The sequence below is a fragment of the Pelodiscus sinensis genome, chromosome 3, assembly GCF_052426305.1.
Source record: "Pelodiscus sinensis isolate ZL-2025 chromosome 3, ASM5242630v1, whole genome shotgun sequence".
Classification (NCBI taxonomy): domain Eukaryota; kingdom Metazoa; phylum Chordata; order Testudines; family Trionychidae; genus Pelodiscus; species Pelodiscus sinensis.
In genome coordinates, this window is record NC_143054.1 from 95,841,510 (window position 1) to 95,864,949 (window position 23,440).

Consider the following 23,440-nt stretch of genomic DNA (forward strand, 5'->3'; position numbering starts at 1 on the left):
GGGCAATACATCTAGCAGAGAAAGGATGTGCAAGCTAGACATGCATAAGCGAGATTGAGCATGGGGTGCGTGTAGGGCACAGGAAGATTGAGTTGGTATCTGGAAAACCAGATATAGAACTACTCCTCCTATTAAGCAGGTCTGTATCAGCCTGGTACAGTTATATTTTACATTGGGGACATCAGGTGGCTCACTGTTAACTGGAACATCAGTTAAGACTAACCATAAAGATCTCTCCTCTTCTATCTAGCTGTTTATATTCTGATAAATATACAGTGCAATTATATTTAATACTTTCTCCCTCCTCCCCCATATAATATTTTCCCCTACCCTATTGTATTTCCAGTATTATGGAACTATTTCTGTGATGTCCTGCTGCCAAAATATGCTCTGGCAAGGAATGGTGTCAATGTAGTCAGTGGCCCTGTGTTCGATTATGACTCTGATGGGCTGTATGATACTTCAGAAAAAGTGAAAAGGTGGGAAATGTCTCCTTTTTAATGCTGATTTTTTTTTTCTTCCATTTTTAATCATTTCATAATAATTATACTAGTTGCCAAAAAACCCCACTCCCAAGACTGAGAAGGATACATCAGTTAATGTGTAGCCAGTCACATAGCTCCAAAACACATCACTTTAAAGTTAATGGACAAGCAAAAGAGAAAGGGGGGGAAAAAAGCCACCCCAGAAAAATGGACATTATGCATTAAGTGCACCTGTGAGCTGAGGCAGCTGTAAGAATAGAGTTTAACCTAGAACTCCATGAGGCTGCCTCCAGTAGTGGAGGAAACAGGAGCAATGGAAAGAGCCCATCATTCTAATGGGCTGAGTCTTTTCTGAGCCAGTTACTCTGAATAAGCTTTATGGATAGATTTCTCTTTACAGTTTTGTTGTTTTCTTATACAGGATAAGTTTTGTTATCCAACATTCATAAGGAATGGGGGTTATTGGTTAATCAAATGTGCTAGTTACTCAACCTTTACACCAATGGCTTATGATTTTTTCACTGTATGCTATCCATAGTTGCAGAATGAATTAGGTAATATCTGATAATGATATATGCACAAGCACAACACAAACTTTACTGCTTTACTACAAACTTTACTAGCTTTTCATGTATAAAAATGATGCCAGAGGGCTATTAGAATTTTTCTGGTTAACTGAAGGAGGAATTGTATTACCATCCATGACAGATGTTGGTTAACAGTTTTTTTCTGGATATTAAAGTGCCAGATAACAAAACATATACTGTAGTTAGCAAGATTAGTTCAAAATAACTGATTAGCTGTGTGTTCCTTAAACTCAGCCAGAGCTCTGAATTCTGTCAGTAATCTATTTTAGATTCTCATGCTTTTATGAAAAAACAAGGTTTTTCCTTTTTGATACCTTCATTAGACCTCCTCTTTACACCACCAAGCCAGCCAAACTTGGTTTGTGTGATAGCAATCTAGAATGTCCCACAAGGCTCAAAGTATTCTAATGGCACATTTTGATGCTGAGCTTCTTCCCTTGGGCCAAATAAGTTCTTAAACTGTTTTCCAAAGTATACCAGGTGTCATTATGCCAAATGTCCTTTGTACTGCTTTAATTTGATAGGTTTAGAGATAGTAGATCTAAAACACCACCTCTCTGCATTTCAGGTTAAACCGTGACACAGAAGTGCTGGTTCCAACTCATTACTTCATTGTGCTAACAAGTTGTAAAAATATTTCCCAGACCCCTTTGCAGTGTGAAGGGACTCTAGATACTTTATCTTTCATTGTACCTCACAGGCCAGACAACAGTGAAAGCTGTCCAGTAAGTAATCTTTGTTCAGCTCTAATATACATCTGAAGCCAGGCCTGGCTTATACTGCAGACAGAGCAGTGGTGAATTAATTAATGGCTTTAAATCCTTAAGTATTTTAACATGATGTCCTAGAATGTGATAAACAATTTATTTTACAAAATGTGGGGGGGGGGCTTTTTTGTTTTTTTTCTTGTTTTTTTTTTTTTGTGGAGAGGGTGTTACATAAGTGTGGTATAGCCATTTAAGTATGAGAATAGCTATGTTGTGTGCTTTGCCTTCTTGTACTGTAAAGAATGGCTGGGTTCAAACTGATTAATTTGAAGCACAATAGAGTGATAGAGTCTTATGGCATTTTAACAGAGCTTTATAATGTCAACACCAAATAACAAGACCTGGCAAATCAATTTCTGTTGATCTGATTTCCTCCCCTACCATCAGATTCTTCATTTTTTTAGACCTCAGTAGGTATCAGTTGCATTTTAATTTACAGGATTACTTTGCCAAATTAATATTGCCTTTTTATACAACACTGTCCATTTTGTTTTTTAATTTTAATATTTGATAATGGGATCTTTGATCTAGCAAAGAAAGGTATAACATGATCCAATGGCTACAAGTTGAACCTAGAAAAATTCAAATAAAATTTAACTGAGTATAAATAACCATTGGAATTGCATACCAAGGATTTTGGTGAATTCTTTATTACTGAATACTTTTTTTTAAATCAAGATGGGTTACCTTTTCTAAAAGATCTGTTCTAGGAAATATTATGTTATGTAGGATATCAGATTAGATGATCAAAATGGTCCCTTCTGGCCATGGAATCTATGAACCTGTTAAAACAAGATCAGGTACTATGTTTAGCTATATCTATAAATACTTAATATCTACTGATCTCTTCAAGTTCTTGGTTAGGCTTTATAACAATTTGTAGCTTTTACTCTATAAAACAGCCTTCCACTAGTATAGAGTATGTCTAATCCTCATAACAGCATTGTGTAAAATATCCCTAATTTTTCTCATTTCCCTGCCCCAACAGAGTCACAAACATGGCTTTTTATGGATTGAAGAGAGAATGAGGTTTCATACAGCCCGTGTCAGAGATGTAGAACTCCTCACTGGACTCAGCTTCTACCAAGACAGAAAACAGCCAGTGTCTGATATTTTACAGTTAAAAACATATTTATCAACTTTTCCCTTGGAGTGAAATTTGTCTATTTCACAACTAATTTTGTAAATACACTATTTTATCTTCAGGAAAAAAGTCTTTACATAATCTGGGACGCTTACTGGGAGCTGTGGACCATACTGGGAATTGGAAAGAATCTGTGCCACATTCATATCTCAGGAATATTTGATGGACTAAGTATAACATAGGAAGATTGCTCCTGTTGGTTTTATGCCCACTTGTGCTAGAATTGCGTTGCTATTAAAGCTGATCTGATGGATTTATATAGCTTGTATACAGAGACAATGAGGAGAAAATTAGTGGCCCCTCCTAAATATTTAATTACATTGTACTGGGAGAAGTTTATAAGGGAGGAATAATGACAATATTTTGATTAAAAAAATAAAGACAATTGGCAATATGTTAAAATCTAGAAAGCCATTAAAATCATGATTAACGTAACATTACACAAATGGTTCCTTTTCAATCTGTCTTATAAGGGAGGAAGCAGAACATTTAGTGAATTAGACTTTGAGCAATGTGCTATATTCCATGTAAAGCTATATTGCATGTGTAATGGGATCCACTTCCAAATGGGTCTTCAGTAAGGATATGTCTACACTACCCCGCTAGTTCGAACTCATTCCATGAGGAGTACAGCTAGTTCGGATTAGAAGCCTAATCCGAACTAGCTACTCCGTGCCGGGATTTAAAAATGGCGGCGCCCGGCTTATGCAAATGAAGCCTGGGAAATTCAAATCCCGGGCTTCATTTGCAAGTGCGGTATGTCTACATTACCCTCCTAGTTCGAATTAGGACGGTAGTGTAGACATACCCTAAGGGAAGAGTGCAAGACTTCTAGTACAAAAGCATATAGTTGGTAACTGGTAGTAGTAGTAGGTTGTTGTTCTGCAGTGGACTAGAAACTAAAGAGAAATGTGTTATGTATGCATTCTGTGACTGCAGGGATGTGGTGCTTCAGAGTACATATGTGATAAGGAATGAGCCAAATAGAATCTTAGGATAATTTTGGAGAATTATCTCACTCCGGGTGAACCCAGACTTGATTAATACATTTTGCTTTCTTAAGGATTCAAGGTCATTTTTAGATCTGGCATAATAAATTTGTCATTTTAAGGAAAACTGACTTTTGAGGAGAAAAAAATGCCATTTTCCAGAGGAGTATTGCTTTCATTTGTATTGAATAGTCCCCTTGCAAACATTCAAAGCTGATTTTTTTCCTGAATTCCTTTTCAACGTAGTTTGTCCCTAGAGAGGCATCAACTGACTAGATCCCATCTACATTTCCAGTGGCGCCCTTTTATCCCCAATGTACATAAATTGCTGTTCACTTACTTTGCATGCAAATACTGCCAGATGCAAAGCCATCACAGACAAAACAGACAGCTGTCTTGGAAGTTGTAGTGCTTTCCAACTAGGTACTGGTAAGGCAATATGCCATCACTTCCATAATCCCACTTTGTCTCCTTTCATCTATAAAGGACTGGGCTCTGTATATAGGGATTTTTTTATAATCAATTATACATATCTATTTTTTTAACCCACAAGCTACATTAAAAGAATGTAGAGTCTGTGGCAGAGCATCACAGAGAGGGTATGTCTACACTACCCCGCTAGTTCGAACTAGCGGGGTAATGTAGGCATACCGCACTTGCAAATGAAGCCCGGGATTTGAATTTCCTGGGCTTCATTTGCATAAGCGGGGAGCCGCCATTTTTAAAACCCCGCTGGTTCGAACCCCGTGCAGCGCGGCTACACGGGGCACGAACTAGGTAGTTCGAACTAGGCTTCCTAATTCGAACTACCGTTACGCCTCGTGAAATGAGGCGTAACGGTAGTTCGAACTAGAAAGTCTAGTTCGAACTACCTAGTTCGTGCCCCGTGTAGCCACGCTGCACGGGGTTCAAACCAGCGGGGTTTTAAAAATGGCGGCTCCCCGCTTATGCAAATGAAGCACGGAAAATTCAAATCCCGGGCTTCATTTGCAAGTGCGGTATGCCTACATTACCCTCCTAGTTCGAACTAGGAGGGTAGTGTAGACATACCCAGATATATTTATGCTTTTGTTTAGCCTAGAAATGTAGATGCTTGATCCACAGCCCATTGAAGTCAATGGAAACTTTTCCAGTGACTTTGGTAGAATTGGATCGTGCCCTTGGGCTATTTTCTTCCTTTCAGTGTGTTTACTTTCTTCATCTCTTCTGTCACAAACATAACATTCGCCTCAAGTAGTTTCACTGTGTGAAGTGCAAGTGTGTTGCAGCAACACTGCATCACAACTGTGATATTATTATTTAATGTAATGGTTTTGTAACATCAACTTTGATAAATAAAAAGCAGAGGTGGTTTCATTTTGTCTCCTTTCTTGTGCCAGACATCTTGGTCAGTCAAATACAGACTCCAATATATGGATTTCCTTCTTAACAGGCTTAGATTACAGCAGAGTCTTAGTCCATTAAAAAAAGATTTCTAGCCTGTATGGGGCTTACTGACACTAGGATAAAATTAAATGTGTAATATACCTTTTTAATCTAGTATAGACACTTTTATTATTATGGAAAAATCCTTGAACACACAACCAGAGTATAAGCAAAACTGTCTCTTCAATTTTTACCTGTAGTTTACAAACTTCTGTCCTTCCCTCTTTACTAGAACATAGCAAATGCCTATTAATAGATCTTCCCTAAGGGACATATCTGGATGATGGGCTCCTCCACACCTGTCAGCTTTCCTGGAATGTGGCGAAGGAGGCTAGGCTGGGAATCTGAAGAGAGAGACAAGGCTGGAACTAGATGGACAAGGAGACTGTGAACCAGAGTAAAGGAGTCAGTGTGAGAAATGGAATGGGGGCGGGACCAGTTGTGTGGCGAGGAACACTGAATTCAGACAAGGAATAAGGAGCTTGTGTGGGCTGGAAGAGACTTGAGACTAGGTGTGGAAGGGGAAACAAATGGGAATGAGTAGTGAACTGGGACTTAGCAAGCCTCTTGGGGAAGTCTAGGACTGACTGGGGAAAGAGACGGGGACTAGGATGAGAAGCCTAAGGAATACAGACTGGGACTAGGGCAAGGAGCTAGGTTGGGAAAGGAATAGGAATGGTACAGGCTGAAGTGGCAAAAGAGGGTCAAATGTGTGTGAGAGAAAAGGACAGAAGAATCGGTGTCCCCTGGAGCAAGGGTTCTCAACCTTTTTCTTTCTAAGGTCCCTCCAACATTCAATAAAAACTCCACAACCAGGGTCTCTGACAGGGAGTGCAAAGGGGACAGATGATGTAGGGCCTGGCACTTTAAAAAGTTTCAGAGCTCCTGGCTGCAGCCACTACCATGGCAATTGTTACCCAGAAGGCTGAGGTAAACATTTGCTGTGGGCAATTAATTAAAGTCTAATGCGCCTCTCTCTCTCTCTCTCTCTCTAAATAAAAACTTGTCTTGCAGGATGACAGAGTGCATTATGATGCTGCAGCCCTGGCCTGGTCGGCCCTCCCAATTCTGTCCCCAGCGCCCAGAGGAGAGCCCTAGCTGCTGTGGCTGGCTCAGCCACGGCCCTCCTCCAGCGGCTAGAGGGGGGGCCAAGAGACTGTGGCCTACATGGCCTGCACCACCCCAGCCCTTCTCCGGTGGCCATAGGGGAGCCAAGAGACCACAGACTGCAGCAGGGGAGAGGTGAAAGGCACAAGAGGCCTGAGCAGGCTGCGGCTGGGGTGGGGAGGTGAGAGGCCAGGGGTGTGTGGGGGGAGAGGGGGGTCAAGAGCAGACTTTGGCCCCGGCTCTCCCATCCCTGGCAGCTGGGAAAGGGGGTGAGAGGCCAGGGCTTGGGTGACCCCAGTCACCATGATGAGAGCCAGGCCTGCCTGGGTGTTGGTGAGCAGGGGGCAAAGCTTATATATATAAAAAAAAGTATATTTAAAAAAAAAAAAAAGCTTTGCAGAGAATGAACTGAATACTGTTGAGAATTTGGAACAAATGTTATCTCTCAGAGCCTCTTCCAAATGACAGAAGTTTTATCAATAGACATTGTTGAAGTTGCTCGTTTGGGGTATGTCTAGACTACATGCCTCTGTCGCCAGAGGCATGTAAATTAGACTACCCGACATAGTCAATGAAGCCAGGATTTAAATAATAATGACGGGATTCAGATAGACATGACAGCTACACCATAGTAACCCAGTCCAAGGGTATGTCTAGACTACATGCCTCTGTCACCAGAGGCATTTAAAATAGGCTACCCGACATAGTCAATGAAGCGGCTCAGCTGTTCGTCGGCCCAGCACGCGAGTCAAGACGCGGATCGGTTGACTATCTGAATCCAGTCACTAATAAATGTGTAACTGATTGCTTCTAAATTGCTTTGTGACTTTTCATAAACTGTCTCCAATTTTGTCTTCAACTGCATGAAACAAAAGCTACCTAAAAGTAAAACAAAAAAACTTCCATTTGTGTTCTGCTTGCAAAAACCCCTCCACAATGGCTGCATCTGAAATGTTTCTACTGGCTTGTATCAGTTTGATGGAATTTCCTATACCTCTAAGGGAAATACTGTTAGAATGTATTAAGCTGTATCTTAGTAAGCAATAATTACTGATATAGAAACAAATATTATGTGATAACTCTTTTCCCCAGCTTTATCTGCCTTTGTTACTACAAATTATTTATCTGGGAAACATAAGGTTATTGCCCTAAAAGGCTTACAGTCAAAGAGTTTGTCTACATAGACTGTGTTGCCACTTGAATTATACTGGTTTAGTTAAAGCAGTGAGCCTCCCCTGGTGTGGGTTAGATATACTGGTATAAATGTGCTTATACTGGTACAGCTTATTCCAGGCCGTGACTGTTACAGAGCCTAGGCCAGTAAAATTGTGCCAGCAGAGCCCCCTTATGTAGCTGCAGTAGCAGTGCAGCAAAAGGAGTTCTGCTAGCAGACATGCACCATCTTCCTAATGACACTAGCTCAGCTCAGTTCAGCTTCTGTTGGCATAGTTGTGTACAGCAGCGTTTTTGCTGGAATAGCTATTTTGGGCAGTGGTGTGAGTCCCCTCCCACTCCTAGGTGACATACATGGGCAAGCAAAATTTCATAGTGTAGACTGGGTCTCAGCTCAGGAAGTGAAAGCTATATGTGCAGTAAGGTACCTTCGTGCCATTATAACTGTGTCATGTGTCCATACTAGGATTTATACTAGCATACAGTTCTGCTGGCAGAGATGGGGGGGGGAGGAGCAAAGGGGAAGCAATTCAAAAGGGTTTAGGGCTCTCAGATGCTGATGCTGCTACTGCAGCAGAGATGGAGCCCTGGGCCTTTTAAATTGACAGCAGATCCCTGGGCAGCATGCTCCGGATGGCACTTGGAGGGGATGGCGCACTCCGGACATTGCCTCAGCCCCACCCCTTTTGGGAGTGCGGAGCCACCCCTCCTTCCCCACCTTGCCGAGGGGCCTGGTGAGGCTGTTGGTTCACCTGCCAGCATAACTGCTGGATTTAAAAAAAATATTTCATACTTCTAGCAGACAGTTATATGAGTATCTCTTTAGTATAGACTGCTCTAAGAATGTACTCCTGCATCCCTTAGTCATATGAACAACACATTGTTTCTACCCTTAACTTGACTTCTAAAACTTTATAATATTTAACCAATGAAACATCTGCATTTTCTCTTCATGCCACACTTCAGTGTCTTCCTTTCCACCCTATAGTTGTCCCTAATTTGAGCCCTGGTCCTGAAGTTGCCCCTAATTTGAGCCCTGGTCCTGAAGTCCCATTGAGACAATGAAGGAGTGATAAGCCCGGTGCCTGATCTACACTAGCAGTTTGACTAATGCAAGAGTGGGTGCATTTCCACCACTGCTAGCCTCTAGTAAGAGAGTCACTGATCATCTTCAGTGGAGGTGAAGCCATAAAGAATTTAGCAGCTGCTTGAGAGTCTAGGATATTCTGCTTAACGATGGCACTGAAGGAGTGAAATGAAAGGTTTTTTTTTTTTTTTTTTTTTTGGCTCATCGGCTGCATCATAGTATGGGAATGCAATAGGCAGAGGAGGAAAGATTTCCATTCTTTGGCACCATGCTGAAAAGGTAGTAAACATCACTGCTAAAACCATGTAAGCTTTGTCTACAGTGCAGCTTACGCCATTTCTACCAGGTAGCAAATAGCCATTACAAATGTGTTAGGCTACACGAAGCCCAAGATGAAGCGGATGGGAAAAATTCAGTGCAATTAATTCAATCACAAAGATAAGACAAACTAGCTTGTGTCATTAACTTTTGAAGAGACGGGATAAGTGAGGTAATCTCTCTTACTGGGCCAAATGAGATTGGTGAGAGAGACTAGCTGTTGAGCAACACAGAGCTCTTCAGGTCAGTTTAAACTTGAAAGCTTGTTTTTCACCAATTAAAGTTGGTCCAGCAAAATATATTGCCTCTCCACCTTGTCTCCCTAATATCCTATGACCAGCAGCTACTACTGCACTGCCTCCATTAACTCTTGGCATAGATAAAGTGAATCCAATAGGTGCGGATTTCACCTTGGCACAACTCTAGCCTTAGAAAAATGTGTGCAAATGAAGAAAAGGCAGATGCTATTTTTCCCACTGTAAACAGCTCATGCTACCAGTGCCCTGTGACTTCTCATGAATATGGTGCCCGGGAGAATATATGTTTGAGAGAGAAGTCAAAACAATGCTACTTTTCCACTGAAAACAAGGAATTCAATTATGTAATTGAATTCGAGAAAAATTTGGGGAAAATTTGAGAGAGCAGGATTTTTGATGAGATGAAAATAAAGCAACAAAAACCTTGATTGTGCTGTATATGTGAGGAGCAATCTTAAGGGACATGTAGAACTGCCTTGTGCTAGAGCGGTGGTCTCCAACCATTTTACACCCAAGATCACTTTTTAAATCTCAGAACAGGTGAAGATCTACTGCCCTGCCCCTTCATTGAAGCCTCCCCCCTGCTTGAAGCCCCGCCCTCTCTATTCTCCTCCTGTCCATCACTTACTATCCCCAGCCCTTACTTACTCTGATAAGCAGTTTATTTTTAAATTATGCGATATATAAAATTAAAATCGTGTTTATAGTTATGAAATAAATGGTCTGTTTTTATTCATGCTATTTACATCTAAAATGAAGCATTTATAATTATACATTTTGTGGAGACAGAGTTCTGCGGCTGGGGGCAGGGGAGAGGGAACAGGTGCTGGGAGGGCAGAGGACAGGGTTCTGCAGCAGGGGACAGAGTGCCAGTGGGGACAGGTTTCTGCAGCTGGGGACAGGGTGCCAGTGGGGATAGAGTTCGCGGAGTGGAGACGGGAATGGGGACAGAGTTCTGTAGCTGGGGACAGGGGAGTGGGGAGAGTTCTGTGGCTGGGGACAAGGGAGTGGGGACAGAAATCGGGGAGCGGGGGCAGGAATGAGGACAGAGGTCTGTAGCTGGAGACGGGAGTGGGGACAGTTCAGGAAGTGGGGACGGAAGTGGGGACAGAGTTCTGTGGCTGGGGACAGGGGAGTGGGGTCTGAGGAGTGGGGAGTGGAGTCTGGGGAGTGGGAAGTGGGGTCAGGGGGCAGGGTGCCAGTAGAGGCAGAGGTAAGCCGGAATGTGCCTCCTCCGGGCCCGACTCCCACTCCCCCCCCCCCCTCCGGCAGTGCAGGGAAACCCCGCGTGTGCCTGCCCGAAAGTCTACTCCCCGGCGGCACAGGAAACTCTGTGAGTGCCTGTCCCGGGCTGACTCACACTTCCATCAACGGTGCAGGGAAATCGCCGAGCTCTTCCTCCGGGGCCAATGGCCCCTCCTGCAGCGCACCCGGCAGAGCAGCCAACGCACTTCCGGAATCCCCGGAAGTGGCATTAAGCTGCAGGACTTCTGTCCACCCGCAGGAAGCTGACACTATCTCCATTTTCACTGGAGGTCGGTAGTGGGGCTTCTCGGGGGTGGGGACGCCTCGTGATCGACTGGTTGAGACCTCGTGATTGACTAGTCAATCATGATCGACCTGTTGGTGACCATGATGCTAGAGGGAGCACTAGGGGGCAAAATACCCCCTGGAACTTCTGGATATGCCTTAGCTGTACTCTATTCTGGGGTACAGCTCCTACGGCCATACCATGAGGATGACTGTCAGAGCGATAGACCTATGGGCCTGCCTCCTCCCTGTCCTTTCGTACCCTCATTGAGCTACTGTGGAAATTTAGGAGAGTAGAGGCAGAACACAAGTTGTTCTCTGTTTCCTCAAGAACATAAGAACTGCCGTCCTGGGTCAAACCAAAGGTCCATCTAGCCCAGTATCCTGTCTGCTGACAGTGGCCAGCACCAGGTGGCCCAGAGAGTGTGGACCGAAGAAAATGATCAAGCAATTTGTCTCCTGCCATCCTTCTCCAGCCTCTGACAAACAGAGGCCAGGGACACCATTTCTATCCCCTGGCTAATAGCCTTTTATGGACCTAACCTCCATGAAATTATCTAGCTTCTCTTTAAACTCTACTATAGTCCTAGCCTTCACAGCCTCCTCTGGCAAGGAGTTCCACAGGTTGACTACACGCTGTGTGAAGAAGAACTTTCTTTTATTAGTTTTAAACCTGCTACCCATTAATTTCATTTGGTGTCCTCTAGTTCTTCTATTTAGGGAACTAATACATAACTTTTCTTTATCAGCCCTCTCCACACCACTCATGATTTTATAGACCTCTATCATATCCCCTCTCAGTTTCCTCTTTTCTAAACTGAAAAGTCCCAGTCTCTTTAACCTCTCCTCATATGGGACCCATTCCAAACACCCTAATCATTTTAGTTGCCCTTTTCTGAACCTTTTCCAAGGCCAAAATATCTTTTTTGAGGTGAGGAGACCACATCTGTACACAGTATTCAAGATGTGGGCATACCATAGTTTTATACAGGGGCAGTAAGATATTCTGGGTCTTATTTTCTATCCCTTTCTTAATAATTCCTAGCATCCTATTTGCCTTTTTGATCGCCGCTGCACTCTGTGTGGAAGTTTTCAGAGATCTGTCCATGATAACTCCAAGATCTCTTTCCTGATTTGTCGTAGCCAAATTAGCCCCCATCATACTGTAGGTATAGTTGGGGTTATTTTTCCCGATGTGCATTACTTTATACTTATCCACATTAAATTTCATTTGCCATTTTGTTGCTCAATCACTCAGTTTGGTGAGATCTTCTTGGAGTCCCTCACAGTCTGCTTCTGTCTTGACTATACATGGCAAGTTGGGATGGGCTTTTCATGATCTTCTTGTTTGCCCTCCTTCCTTTCTTCCTCTGCACTGCATTTTAGGTCATGAATTGGTCCCACAGTTTTCAGGGTGTTTATTGCTGGCGACAAATACTGTGGCTCTTCAGTGAATGAACTAAGAGAACAATCTCCACTCCACTCATAAGTACCTGGTAACACATTTGGAAGAAAGGTCAAGATATAAATGGTTATGGAGACTGAACTACCCTCTCCCTCTTAGCTTCTATAGCTCAGCAAGGCATCCTGGTTGAGTAGAGTGAGGAAGCTTGCTCCATGTGAAGCTGTGTGTCACATTATTGGATTTTAAAGATCACCACTGCACCCTTAGGGTGGGAGGTGTTTGCCCCAAAGTCTGTACAAAGGGGGCCATGTGAGGTGTCAAATGAAAGCTTATGTTCTACTGATTCTGTGTATGCTATTCGTGTACTTGTATAGTATCTGTATAAATATGTATTCTGTGCTTATGCTGGAAGGTTCTCTATCTGAGACAGAGCAATGAGCAAAGAATGTTCAGCCAGTGACTGTGCTAATTAGCAAAGCTCCAGGGACAATGGATCTCTAGGTGCCGAATACATACTTGCGGAATGCGTCCGGAAATCTGGATACCTGCAAACCAGCCAGGGCATAATGGCTGCCAGCATGTGAAAGAGATAGGTGTCACAACCATTTGACCTGCTCTGGCCAGGAAGATGCCAGGAGAGATATATAAGTGCCATGTGGCAATCTCCATCTGGTCTGCAATTCTGCCCCTGATCCCAGATGCAACCTTGTTCACCCATCCTGACACAGGATGTACTCCAGAGACTTTTAAGATAGCAGTTTATAACATCTCTGCTAAGAGCCTGAATCGAGAACTGGGTGATTCGATGCATGTAATGCATCCTTACTCTCTCCTTAACAACCTTACTCGCATGCTTTTCTTTCTTTTAGTATTAAACCTTTAGATTTTAGATTTTAAAGGATTAGCTCAGTGTGATCTTGTGGGTAAGATCCAAAATGTAAATTGACTGGGAACTGTTGCTGGTTTCTTGGGATGGGAAGCACCTGTTCCGGGTAGCTGGGATTGGATTCTATAAATCTGTGTGTTAGGCCCGGGGCTGATTGTGGCACAGGAGGAGGTGGGCTGTCTGCGGGGTTTTGCTCTGTGTGACAGGATTGTGGCTTATTTGGGGAAGGTCTGGGGCTGTAAGGAGCCCTGAGTTTGAGCAATTCGCCCTGAACCGACGCTCTCAGCTGTGCCCAGACCTAGCCTGGTCCATCACACTATGGTCTACCTATTCTCTGTTGATAAACAAAAGTCTTCCATCTCTGTGGTAGTTAGTCTGGGACCTTTCACCAGCACTAAACTAATAAATCACTAAGCATAGTCTATCTGGGTTCAAAAAGGACTGGCCATTTATATAAATATCAGGAACAGCCAGAGTTGTCAGACAAAGGATTTAAAACTTTCAACCCCTCAAACAAACCCAAAGAGTTCTGAAAAGCATCTGAAATTCTTGTGCTTCAAGGCATGAACCAAGGTGATAACTTATTCCATAACTAAGGCTCAGCTAGAACTGACCACTGTCAGAGATAGGATTTTGGACTAGATAGACCACTGGGCTGGTCTAGACTGGCAATCCTATGTTCCTAAATGAAAAGTAAATATAGGGTTTGGGTTGGGGAGAGCAAAGGACGTTATCCTAGTTCATCTGCTGGTACATTGTATTGGGCCAAATTCTGAAGTCCTTACTCAGTTAAAACTTAAGTCATTGGGTGTCTTGTGTAATTAAGGCGTGAGTAAATATGTCAGGTATTTTTACTTTGAAATTTGTCAAATGGGGTACTGTAACATATTACAGTATCATTCTTTAATAATATGCCTAACATCGGATGTTTCATATCTCTAGAGTTAAAGCTTGAGGAGCATATTAACATTTCACAGCCTTATTTTCTGAATTCTATACAATTACCTTTTGCTTATCAGGCACAACTAGTTTATACTCAGTCGCATACTAGTTTATAATTTTAGCCATCCACAATGTGTTTTCTTATGTAACTCAGATAAATTTCCAGATTCATGTGTTCAAGATTCTATAGCTTTTTACCTTTCTTGTCCACTAGATGCCAGTCTCTTCCCTTTCTTGATATGAAAATATAGCATTAGATAGTGCGGAGAAGAATACCTGTGTTATAGTCCAGTGGTGCGCTACCTTTTTTGATCTGTGACCCTCACACTGTGGGGGCCGCCAACAGCTGGGCCCAGCCCCTCTGCCGACTAGATCTAGGCACCGTGCCATGGAGGCCACCAACTGCCGGGCTCAGCTCCTGGCCGGCTGAATCTAAGCGCCGCAACCCCCTGGGAAGACATCTTGGGGGTTGTGACCCATGGGTTGCGCACCACTGTTATAGTCAAATAAAAACAAGACCTTTGGACTGCTGATGTGAACTAATGAAGCTCAAATGAATTAATTGGACCTATGGTCGTCTGACCAAGCAGAGGTAGTCTGACCAAGCTGTAGAAATCAGTCACCACTCTTTTTTCTGAAAAGGAAAAAGTTAATGGCAGCTGCTGAAATCTACAGGTTGAATCTCTTTTGTCTGGCACTCTCTGGTCTAGCAACATCCATGGTCCAGCATGATTTAGTTAACCAGATGTCCAGATGTCATGGGTGTGGGCAAGTTTCCGGTGGTCCCATAAAGTTTGTTTACAGTCACTAGTCTTGACTCTCATTGATCTGTGCTGTTATTTAGCTCAAATTTACCCCTAAATGTCTTCTAAGAGCCCAGTAAGCAGTGGAGTATTGGTAATGCTGCTAAACAATATTGCCCACAAATTCTCTGTTTCCGCATCAGTCAGGTCCCAAGGGTGCCAGACTAGAGATGTTCAACCTATAGTAAAAATCTGTCGACATCATTCATAGGATTAAATTAAACTGACCAGTAAATGTTTGGAGTGCATTTCTCCCCCTGACCCAGTCAGTTTTGCCTGAGTGATAAATGCAGGCGGACTGAATCTAAAATCTTGTCTACTCCAGAGAAATGCACAGTGTTATGAATCTTTTGGGCTTTCTAGCATGATTGTAAAAATGCCTTGCATCCCTATGTACAAGTTTCCAGTGGCATATATACCATATCAGACTGAGGCAAATCTAAATACTGTTTCAGTACTAGTACAGAAAGCTTGCTGATTTAATAATGCAAACAGTTAAATATTCCTCCTCTTTCTGTCTTCCTATGCACCTGAAGCTTTTCAAAATCTTTCAGAATTCACTGCTTCTGACTTTATTCTGAGAACTATGAGGGAAGTACCCAGAGTGCATAGTGACTGAAATGGTTTAGAACAGGGGTGGGCAAAAGGGCCTCTGTGGACTGGATCCAGTCCACCAAGTCAGTTGATCCAGCCTGTGGAGGCCCTACTGCTCCGTCCGCCCCCAGGCCAATTGAACCTGGGGGTAGGGGGAAGCATGCAAAATCTCCTCCCGCCCTGTCCCCACCCTCCAAGGAGGGTGCAGCGCTTAGAAGCACCGTGCGCTCCTGTCAGGGTGGAAAGAGGCTTTGTGTGCTCCCTCTGCCCCCGAGCCCTGATTTGGCCTGGGGCCATGGGTGGGGGGAGCGTGTGAAGTCTCCTCCCACTCTGCCAGGAGCATGTAGCGCTTAGAAGTGCCTCATACTCCTTGTAGGGCGTGTTCAGGGTTGGAGGAGACTCTGTGCTCTTCCCCTGCCCCCAGACCAATCAGGGCTTCGGGGTGGGGAGTTTGCATGAAGTCTCCTCCCAACCTTCAAGGGGCTCAGCACTGCTCAGCTGGTGGTTGACTCTAAGCGCGGTGCTCCCTTGCAGGGAGGGAGGAGGGAGCGAGAGACTTTACGTGCTCCCCCTCCCCAGGCCCTGATTGACCTGGGGAAAGCGGGGGGGGGGGGGGGGACATGCGAAGTCTCCTCCCACCACTAGGAGCACGGGTACCTTAGAGGGAACTGCCAGCTGTTCAGAATGGGGTGAGGGGCAAAGACTTTGCATGCTCCCTCACCCTCAGGCCAATCAGGGAATGTGGGTGGGGAAGCATGGAAGTGTGTTGGCCCTGCCCCTTCCACCTGAGGCCTGCCCCCTTCAGAGCAGCCTGGGGCCACTGCAAAAATTTCTGAAGTTTCCCCGGGTCAAAAATAATTGCCCACCCCTGGCTTAGAACAATACCAGAGTTGATGAGGGACAAAACTGCAATAATGCAGGATGCAGATGAGCATGATGAGGGTAAGCATCTTCCATCTATTTCAGTTAGGACTAGTTCAATTAGCTGGTGAAGGGCCAGATCCTATAATCTCTCTCCTAAATTCCTACAATTTGCCTCTGCTCACCTGATGAGCAATTCACACTACAATTACAACTTCTAACATGGAAACAATACATTTTCATTCTTCATGCAGATGTGACCTTACTCATGTTCTTGAATTCTGTAAAAGCTTTGAAAGTGTCAAGAGCTTTAGTACACTTTGGGAACAGGTTCCCTGAAGAAATTTCTGGTATTTCCTGGTTCCAGTCAGACTGAAAATACTGTAAGAATGTAGTTTTTGGTACTTCCATTTATGGGCACACATGAATTAAAGGAAATAGAGGGAGGGGTGAAAGTAGAAAACGGAACCGAAGAAGTTAACTGAACTACTTTTCTCAGAAACTCCTTAGTTTTGGAGTGAAGCTTTGCACTGATATTTCATCCTAAATGGTTGGACTCTTTTTTTTTTGTGCGGGGCGGGGGGGATTCAGGGGTAGGGTACACAGTCAGTAAAGTGGGATTAAGTTACATGTTGAGATGGAATATTCCTGTTGTTTGACTTGTTTTGTGATCTTAATTTTTAGCATATCAGCTAACAGTACTTTCTTACAAGCACATTGTTTGGTATAGAACGTTACACTACAAGAAGGAATGCAAATGATCTAACTGCTGTTTGCTATTTCTAGTTGTGTGTCCAAAAGACAATTTTCTCAATTGACTCCCTTTCTTTGTGATTCAAACAACTGGAATATGTTAAAAAAAACGTATTTGTTCCTATGTGGTTACAGATCATTAAAAGTGGCTCATTCTTGAAGAGTTTCTTAATGGATGTCTTTTGGATGTTTGTTAGTTATGAGGAATCTGACAAAAATCCATCTGGAGAACAATGCTTGCCTCTTATGATGGGGATGTAATCCATGTCTGTAGTTCACATCTGTATTGTGTTAGAATGTAGAGCTGCAAATCATATAAATGAATTATGGTTGCCCATGATACAAAATACTGAAATGGGGAAAGTAGCTCATGCTTTTTGACAAGTCATTTGACACTCTGCTCCGCAGCCATGTAGATTGCTTCTTCTAATGGCTACCTGAGTGATGTTCATTAAATCAGTGTCAAATATGTGGTGGCATTCTAAATCCTATAGTATTTGTGTAAGCTGAACATTAAGTTGAATGAAGATATGTAAATAAAATAAAACAAAAGCTTTTTTTAAAATGCTGTCATATATGCATGTGGTAAAGCTTTCTGAAGAAGCCAACTAGATGGAAACAGCTTTTTAAAAAATTCTGTTATTTCCTTTTTACTGCCACATTCCTAGAACACGATTCCTGTTATGGTTACTTATTGCTTTTACTGATCTCTAAATCATAAGCATAAGGACAGACAGCAGGGAAATATTAAGGTTGAGAGGCCTAAATTTGTATCCATTTTTACACTTAGGATTACATATTATTTAAATACTCACTTCTTGATTCCAGAAACTGTATGTATCTTCAGAAGAAAGTGCTACAATAGTATGATGCCTAATTACATTCCCATGTTGAGGCCCTGCAACAATGTATTCAGAATATTGATTTTCTCTATTAATGTGACTACACCCAGCTACATTACAAAATGGCAGTAATTGACTGGTCTTGAAGTGAGAACTGCAGGTTTTAGTATATTACAATTACACATGAAATTACTTTTTACATAATACTTCAGAGGAGAGAAAACTTGTCAAATAACTAATAAGCACTCCTTTTGGCAGTTCTGATCTATTGCAACAATAGTGTTAATTAGCAATGTAATAACATAGGGAAGTTTCATGCATTTACAATATTTTACATCAAATTTCCCTAAATTTGAACCTTTTTGACATTGTTAGTGTTCTCAATGAAAACTACCATCACCCCACCTAGTGAGATATTATCTTTTCAACTATTTAATTCAGCTAACTGTGGCTGAAGTCCAGGTGTGCTTTTGCTTGTCAGGTAGAAAGAACAGTTCTGCTGGGGGATGGGAGGGACTGAGGTAATGGTTGCCAAAACAGTCTTTCTGGTTATGTGAATGTAGAGTGTTTCTAGAGTGACCAGAAGGCTGCTACACCATATTTATAACCTGCAAGGAAAATACTGGTGAGTCTGAGGCACTATTTGAGGCAGAATTCAAATGGGCCTAGAAAACCACTTCCTCATTCCAGAGGAATTCCTCACATTTTTGAGAGGAAAGGGAAATGCTTCTGGGGCCCTAACCAGTGTCAACTGATCTCAATTAAAAGAGTCCCATTGACTTCTGCAGGCTTTAGATTAGATTCCAATTAGTCTGTCATGAATGCAGACTTGCTCTAGTGTCAAGCTGACCCAAGCTCCAACTGAAATCTATGGGCAGTTGAGGGTGCTGCTCAGTATGATGTGGGCCTGCCCCCCCCCCCCCACCCTTCCAGGTGGCACTAATTATCCCCTTCCCCGTCCTCCAAGAGATGCTGGCTAGACTTGGTTTCTGAAAGTAATTCTTGGAGAGTACCTGGATATATAAAGGGAGTATACAAATGTCTATTATGTTGATGAAGGAATTAATAGAGGGCTGAAGTTCCTAGCTAGTATTTGGGATACAGATGGCTCAACTCTTCACTTTGTTTGCTTACCTAAGATGAGTTTTAAGATCCCATCCTGCATTTTAATAATATTTAGGGACCTTCATCAGTTGATCTCAGAGTGTGTTACCAAGGAGGTCAGTATTACCATTTTACCTATTGGGAAGATGGAGGCACAGTGAAGTGACATGCCCAAGGCCAACCTGTAGACCAAAGATAGAACTAGGAATAGAATCAAGGTCTCCTGAGTCCCATTGAACCATATTATAGTTCTCATATAAGCCAGAAATCCCACTGGTTCTTCAATGGGAGTTTTACCAAAATGAAGACTTCGATTTGACACCCAAAATGAAAAGCTGTTTCAATTTAATAACATTTTTAAAATATTCCCCATAATTAGCTCAGAAGAAACCTAGGTGCTTTGCTATTAAAAAAGAATCCAATAGGTTCTGAGCTACCATGATGTCAAGCATGACATAATCTAGATAGCTGTCATCTAAAGCTTAGTGTTTTTACATGCCCTGGTGATTGATGACACTGCTGTGCCTTAAAAGTGTTAAGTTTGGCACTCTAGGATTCCTCTTTAAAGTCTGAAAAGAGAAAGTGGCCCTCTATTTTCATTGACCTACCAGTGATTATGAGCTAGCAAGTTTGTGTTTGAATATAGATGAAGTTTAATTTTCAGTGTATTTATCCCTGGGCAAAAGATTTCATTGATTTGTATACATCACAAAATAAACTCTTGTTTTGATGAATATGTAGGAAGGAAGTGGGGAGGGAGGGAGATGTCGGGCAAATGAAATTCAAAGTCATTTATATAAAAAATATAATACTTTATTTTCAACTAAAAAGGTGCAAACATGTAACTTTTGGTCACACTTCTCAACAAATAACAAACTGTTCAACGAACAGCCATGGTCAAAGAAAGAAACAAATGCTCCCAGGTGGAAAAACTGATCAGCTACAAAAGAGCCATTCATTTTACTTAAAAGCCTTTTGTTCACTAAAGCAGAGGCAATCGTGTTTTTACCATACAAATGGATGCTTTCCAAAGATGGCGGCACCTCATCTTTAGCAACAAACTCTGTCTTGATTTTGATTCACTGGTCACCCTAACTGAACAATTTCCATTAGAGGATCTATTTCATGCTTTGAATGCATTGTCAGACAAGCTTTACATCCTATCTATTTCTTTCAACACAAACAAAAAAAGCTAAACATTAAAGTATCAAGCATTAACAAAGGCACAAAACTTTAAATTAATTTAGATAACTGTACATATATATACAGTATTTACAATATTAATAAAAATCTAGCTTGTTACAGGCATATTAACTGTCACAAGCTGTCCAGTCAAATAGACATGATTCTGATTCTTCTTGAACAAGTCATTGGAATCAGTGTCAAAGCTGAAACGTTACAGTCCTGACCAATAGAACACATTTTACTTAGCACCTTGCTGGGTTAACGATTTACATTCCAGCCATTACTGTCACTCAGTGTCAGCAAACATGCTAAGGGTCTCTTTTTCAATTGCACTACTAGGTGGAACACACATTACCCTACAAAGGGAACACTGATTTTTCTGCACATGTCCCCTAATAACCCCTAAACACCACTCCATGAACAGCATCCTCTGAAGCTGCGCTTTGCTGTGGTCCCATGAGCCATTTTACTTTCTTCAAACCAATGTTTAGGGTCAGAAGACAATTTGTCTTAGTCACATGGAGCATTCTGAACTTTTTGGAAACAGATTTAAATACCTTGTGCTATCGAATCATGTTTACACAATGAGATGCAAACAGGTCAAGTTGAGAGCCTAGTGTTTCCTGCTTTATGCCATGTCGCCATACATCTTTCTGTAGTACAGAGACTCAAAGATGTCATTGTCTCCAGGGCAGTTGTAGTGGCATGCACAGGTCTTGATGAACATCATTCTTCTCTTCATGACCTCTCCATCAGGACATTTGAACTCCACAGGAAGAGTAGCTGTTCTGTGAGGGGTGCAGCAACGTCCATCAGTGCAGACCCCACAGAATTTAGCTCGATAGGTTTTCACACTGGTACAGCCAGAGAGCTCAAACTTGATGGGCTTGGAGATTTTGGGGGTGCGAATGCACTTTTTGCCTTTCTGTGGGGCAACAAATAGAAGAAAAGTTTAGAAGCCATTTTTTAAAAAAAATTGCAGTTCCTATTCATATTTCATCCTCATTATATGCAAGGAGGTTAATATTCTGCTCCTCATGAAGGATTCATATGCAAACAAGATAGTTTAAGTAGTGTGCATATTTTATTATACTTATCTAATGGCTAAAGGAAGTGCTTTTATTTATAGCTTTATTCTAAAATATTCACTGCTGGGATGAGACCTTATAATATTTATTTGGTTCTGAAACTGGATAAGTTAGAGCTATACATCTTCTGCAAAATTGGTTGGAGGCTGAAACATCCTTAGAAGTGTATATATTAGAGGTGATATTTACCTTGATGTTTTCCTCCAAGTCTGCTTCACAAGGTCTGACCATGCAAAGTCTGCTTTGCTTTTCCAGTCTGCAGAAGGCATTGTCATTGGTGACTCTGGTGGAGATGCCCATTCCACAGGTCTTTGAGCAAGCACTCCATTCTGTGGTCTGGACAAGGCAGTTGGCACGCATCATTGCCTGGTCAGGTCCATAAGTGTCTTCTGGTCTGTAAGCTGGGGAGCACAGATCAACAGGATAAGACTGTGGCACAGAGCAACAGGGCAGATGTGCAGCATGAATACACAAGAGTAGCACAAACATAGGGTGTCATATTTATGTGATTCCACTGAAGGCACTGGAGTCACACATTTGGGCTGAATCGTGGTCCATTGGGATAATCAGCACTCCATTGGGTATTTCAATCTAGCGCACTGGCACGCCAACAAAATTCATTAAGATATCAACTCACCAGCAAGAGCCGGTCCTACAGCTGTCTGTTCTCGGTGCTCATCGCACACCCACTCCTCGCAGCACTTCCCGGGGAGCTTAACTCTTCGTGGGAAAGGGCAGTCGGGGCTGGGCAGCCGCACGTCCATGCTGCAGAGAGGCACGCACCCCACTGCCCCGTCCAGGCAAGTGCACTGGTACTTGCAGCTGCTCTGGAAGGTCTCCCCGCTCCTGTACACCATCCCTCCGAACACACATGGAGCGCCATCCCGAGCTGCAGGCAGGGAGAGAGGGACATAAGCACTCCAGCCAGGGCAGCAGCCCAGCCAGCCCCAGCAGCGCCACTGGGGGGAGGGCATGCGGCAGGAGCCTCAATGGCTACTGCTGGGGGAGGGAAGGGGATATGGATGACAAGCTCCGCTCCCCCCCCTCCCCCCGTGCAATGTAGCTGAGCCCCGGGGAGAGGGCCCACTCTGCTAGGAAGGGAGCGCGGGCTGGGATCGCGTTTGAAGGCAACACGACATGGGTCCTAGCGGGAGCTGTAGCGCCCAGCTCTGGACTTACCGGTGCACACGCCGATCTTGCGGTTGGCCGGCGAGCCGAAGTCGCAGAAGAGCCCCTTGTGGTGGTCGCAGGGGTCCCGCTCGGTGCACAGCTCGCCCAGCTGCTTGGCGCACACCCGGCAGCAGCCGCAGCCGTCTTGCACCAGGCTCACCCCGGCCGGGCACGTGGGGGGTGGCCCGCACTGGCACTGCCCGCTGCAGTCCTGGCCGGACACCTCCTGCCGGGAGAGCGAGAGGGTCAAGGGAGGCTGGCCCAGGAGCCGGCCCCCCGCGTCCCCAGCGAGCCTCTCCCCTGCCTGCCCGGAGGAGGCGGGCGCAGGGCACTTACCCAGCTGAGGAGAGCGAGGAGCAGCGCCGCGGCGAAGCTGCTGGGTCTCAGGGGTGCAGACATGCTCGGCGGTAGTCGGCGGAAGGGCCCCTCGGCGTGTCTGTCCTGCGGGCGGAGAGAGGCTGGAGGCGGGTTCCCTCGCGGCTCAAGGCGGCGTGCTGTTTTCCGAGCGCCTTGTCTCTGCGCCTCGCCAAGTCCCTGACTCTCTGGCTGGAGAGTTGCTCAATGGGTCTGAAGCCGGGAGCCGGGCTGCTTTTATACACTGCAGGCGGCCCAGCCTCGCCAATCGGCTGAATGGAGTCCTACACAAACAGGGACATTCCTGGCATTCCTCCCCACCTTCCTGCCTCATCAACTCGCACCGGATTGATCCTGACCCCTTGACACTCACATTCCTCCTGTCTGCAAAAGCTGGCACACTCCAGCACACAAAAAAGGCGCTGTATTTCCATCATCGAATGGGATTTTTCCCTGTCTTCCAGCCGCCTACTCCTGATTTTATATGATGTAAAATACTTTATTATAATTATGTTCATATGACAAACCTCTATTTCAAACGGCTTCTGCCTTGCCCTCCCTATCTCCAAATTACATAAATCATA

General features: G+C 43.7%; 2 protein-coding genes across 2 annotated transcripts in view; one reads left to right on the plus strand and one right to left on the minus strand.

Moving 5' to 3' along the window:
- The window catches only part of ENPP1 (ectonucleotide pyrophosphatase/phosphodiesterase 1), a 70,056-nt gene extending 65,424 nt beyond the window's left edge, over nt 1–4,632 (plus strand). Inside the window, exons 23-25 of the mRNA XM_006127287.5 lie at nt 347–479; nt 1,641–1,797; nt 2,828–4,632. Of these exons, the coding sequence (XP_006127349.3) occupies nt 347–479; nt 1,641–1,797; nt 2,828–2,995 (458 nt within the window). The 3' untranslated portion in view covers nt 2,996–4,632. The remainder of the gene's footprint in view (nt 1–346; nt 480–1,640; nt 1,798–2,827) is intronic.
- A 15,218-nt stretch (nt 4,633–19,850) lies between these two features.
- Nucleotides 19,851–23,104, minus strand: CCN2 (cellular communication network factor 2). Its single transcript, XM_075924191.2, has 5 exons — nt 22,839–23,104; nt 22,512–22,728; nt 21,970–22,221; nt 21,522–21,733; nt 19,851–21,169 (listed from the first exon to the last, which is right to left on the minus strand). The coding sequence occupies exons 1-5, from the start codon at nt 22,899–22,901 to the stop codon at nt 20,873–20,875; spliced, it is 1,041 nt and encodes a 346-aa protein (XP_075780306.1). The 5' UTR covers nt 22,902–23,104; the 3' UTR covers nt 19,851–20,872.
- Between the last annotated feature and the right edge of the window lie 336 nt (nt 23,105–23,440).

What these genes read in the sequence shown, in the direction of transcription:
- CCN2 (XM_075924191.2), bottom strand. Translation starts at nt 22,901, where the DNA reads ATGTCTGCACCCCTGAGACCCAGCAGCTTCGCCGCGGCGCTGCTCCTC. An exon ending in TCCTCGCTCTCCTCAGCTGG is followed by an intron (nt 22,729 to 22,838) that starts GTAAGTGCCCTG and finishes CTCTCCCGGCAG; the next exon opens with GAGGTGTCCGGCCAGGACTG. An exon ending in TGTAGGACCGGCTCTTGCTG is followed by an intron (nt 21,734 to 21,969) that starts GTGAGTTGATAT and finishes TGTGCTCCCCAG; the next exon opens with CTTACAGACCAGAAGACACT.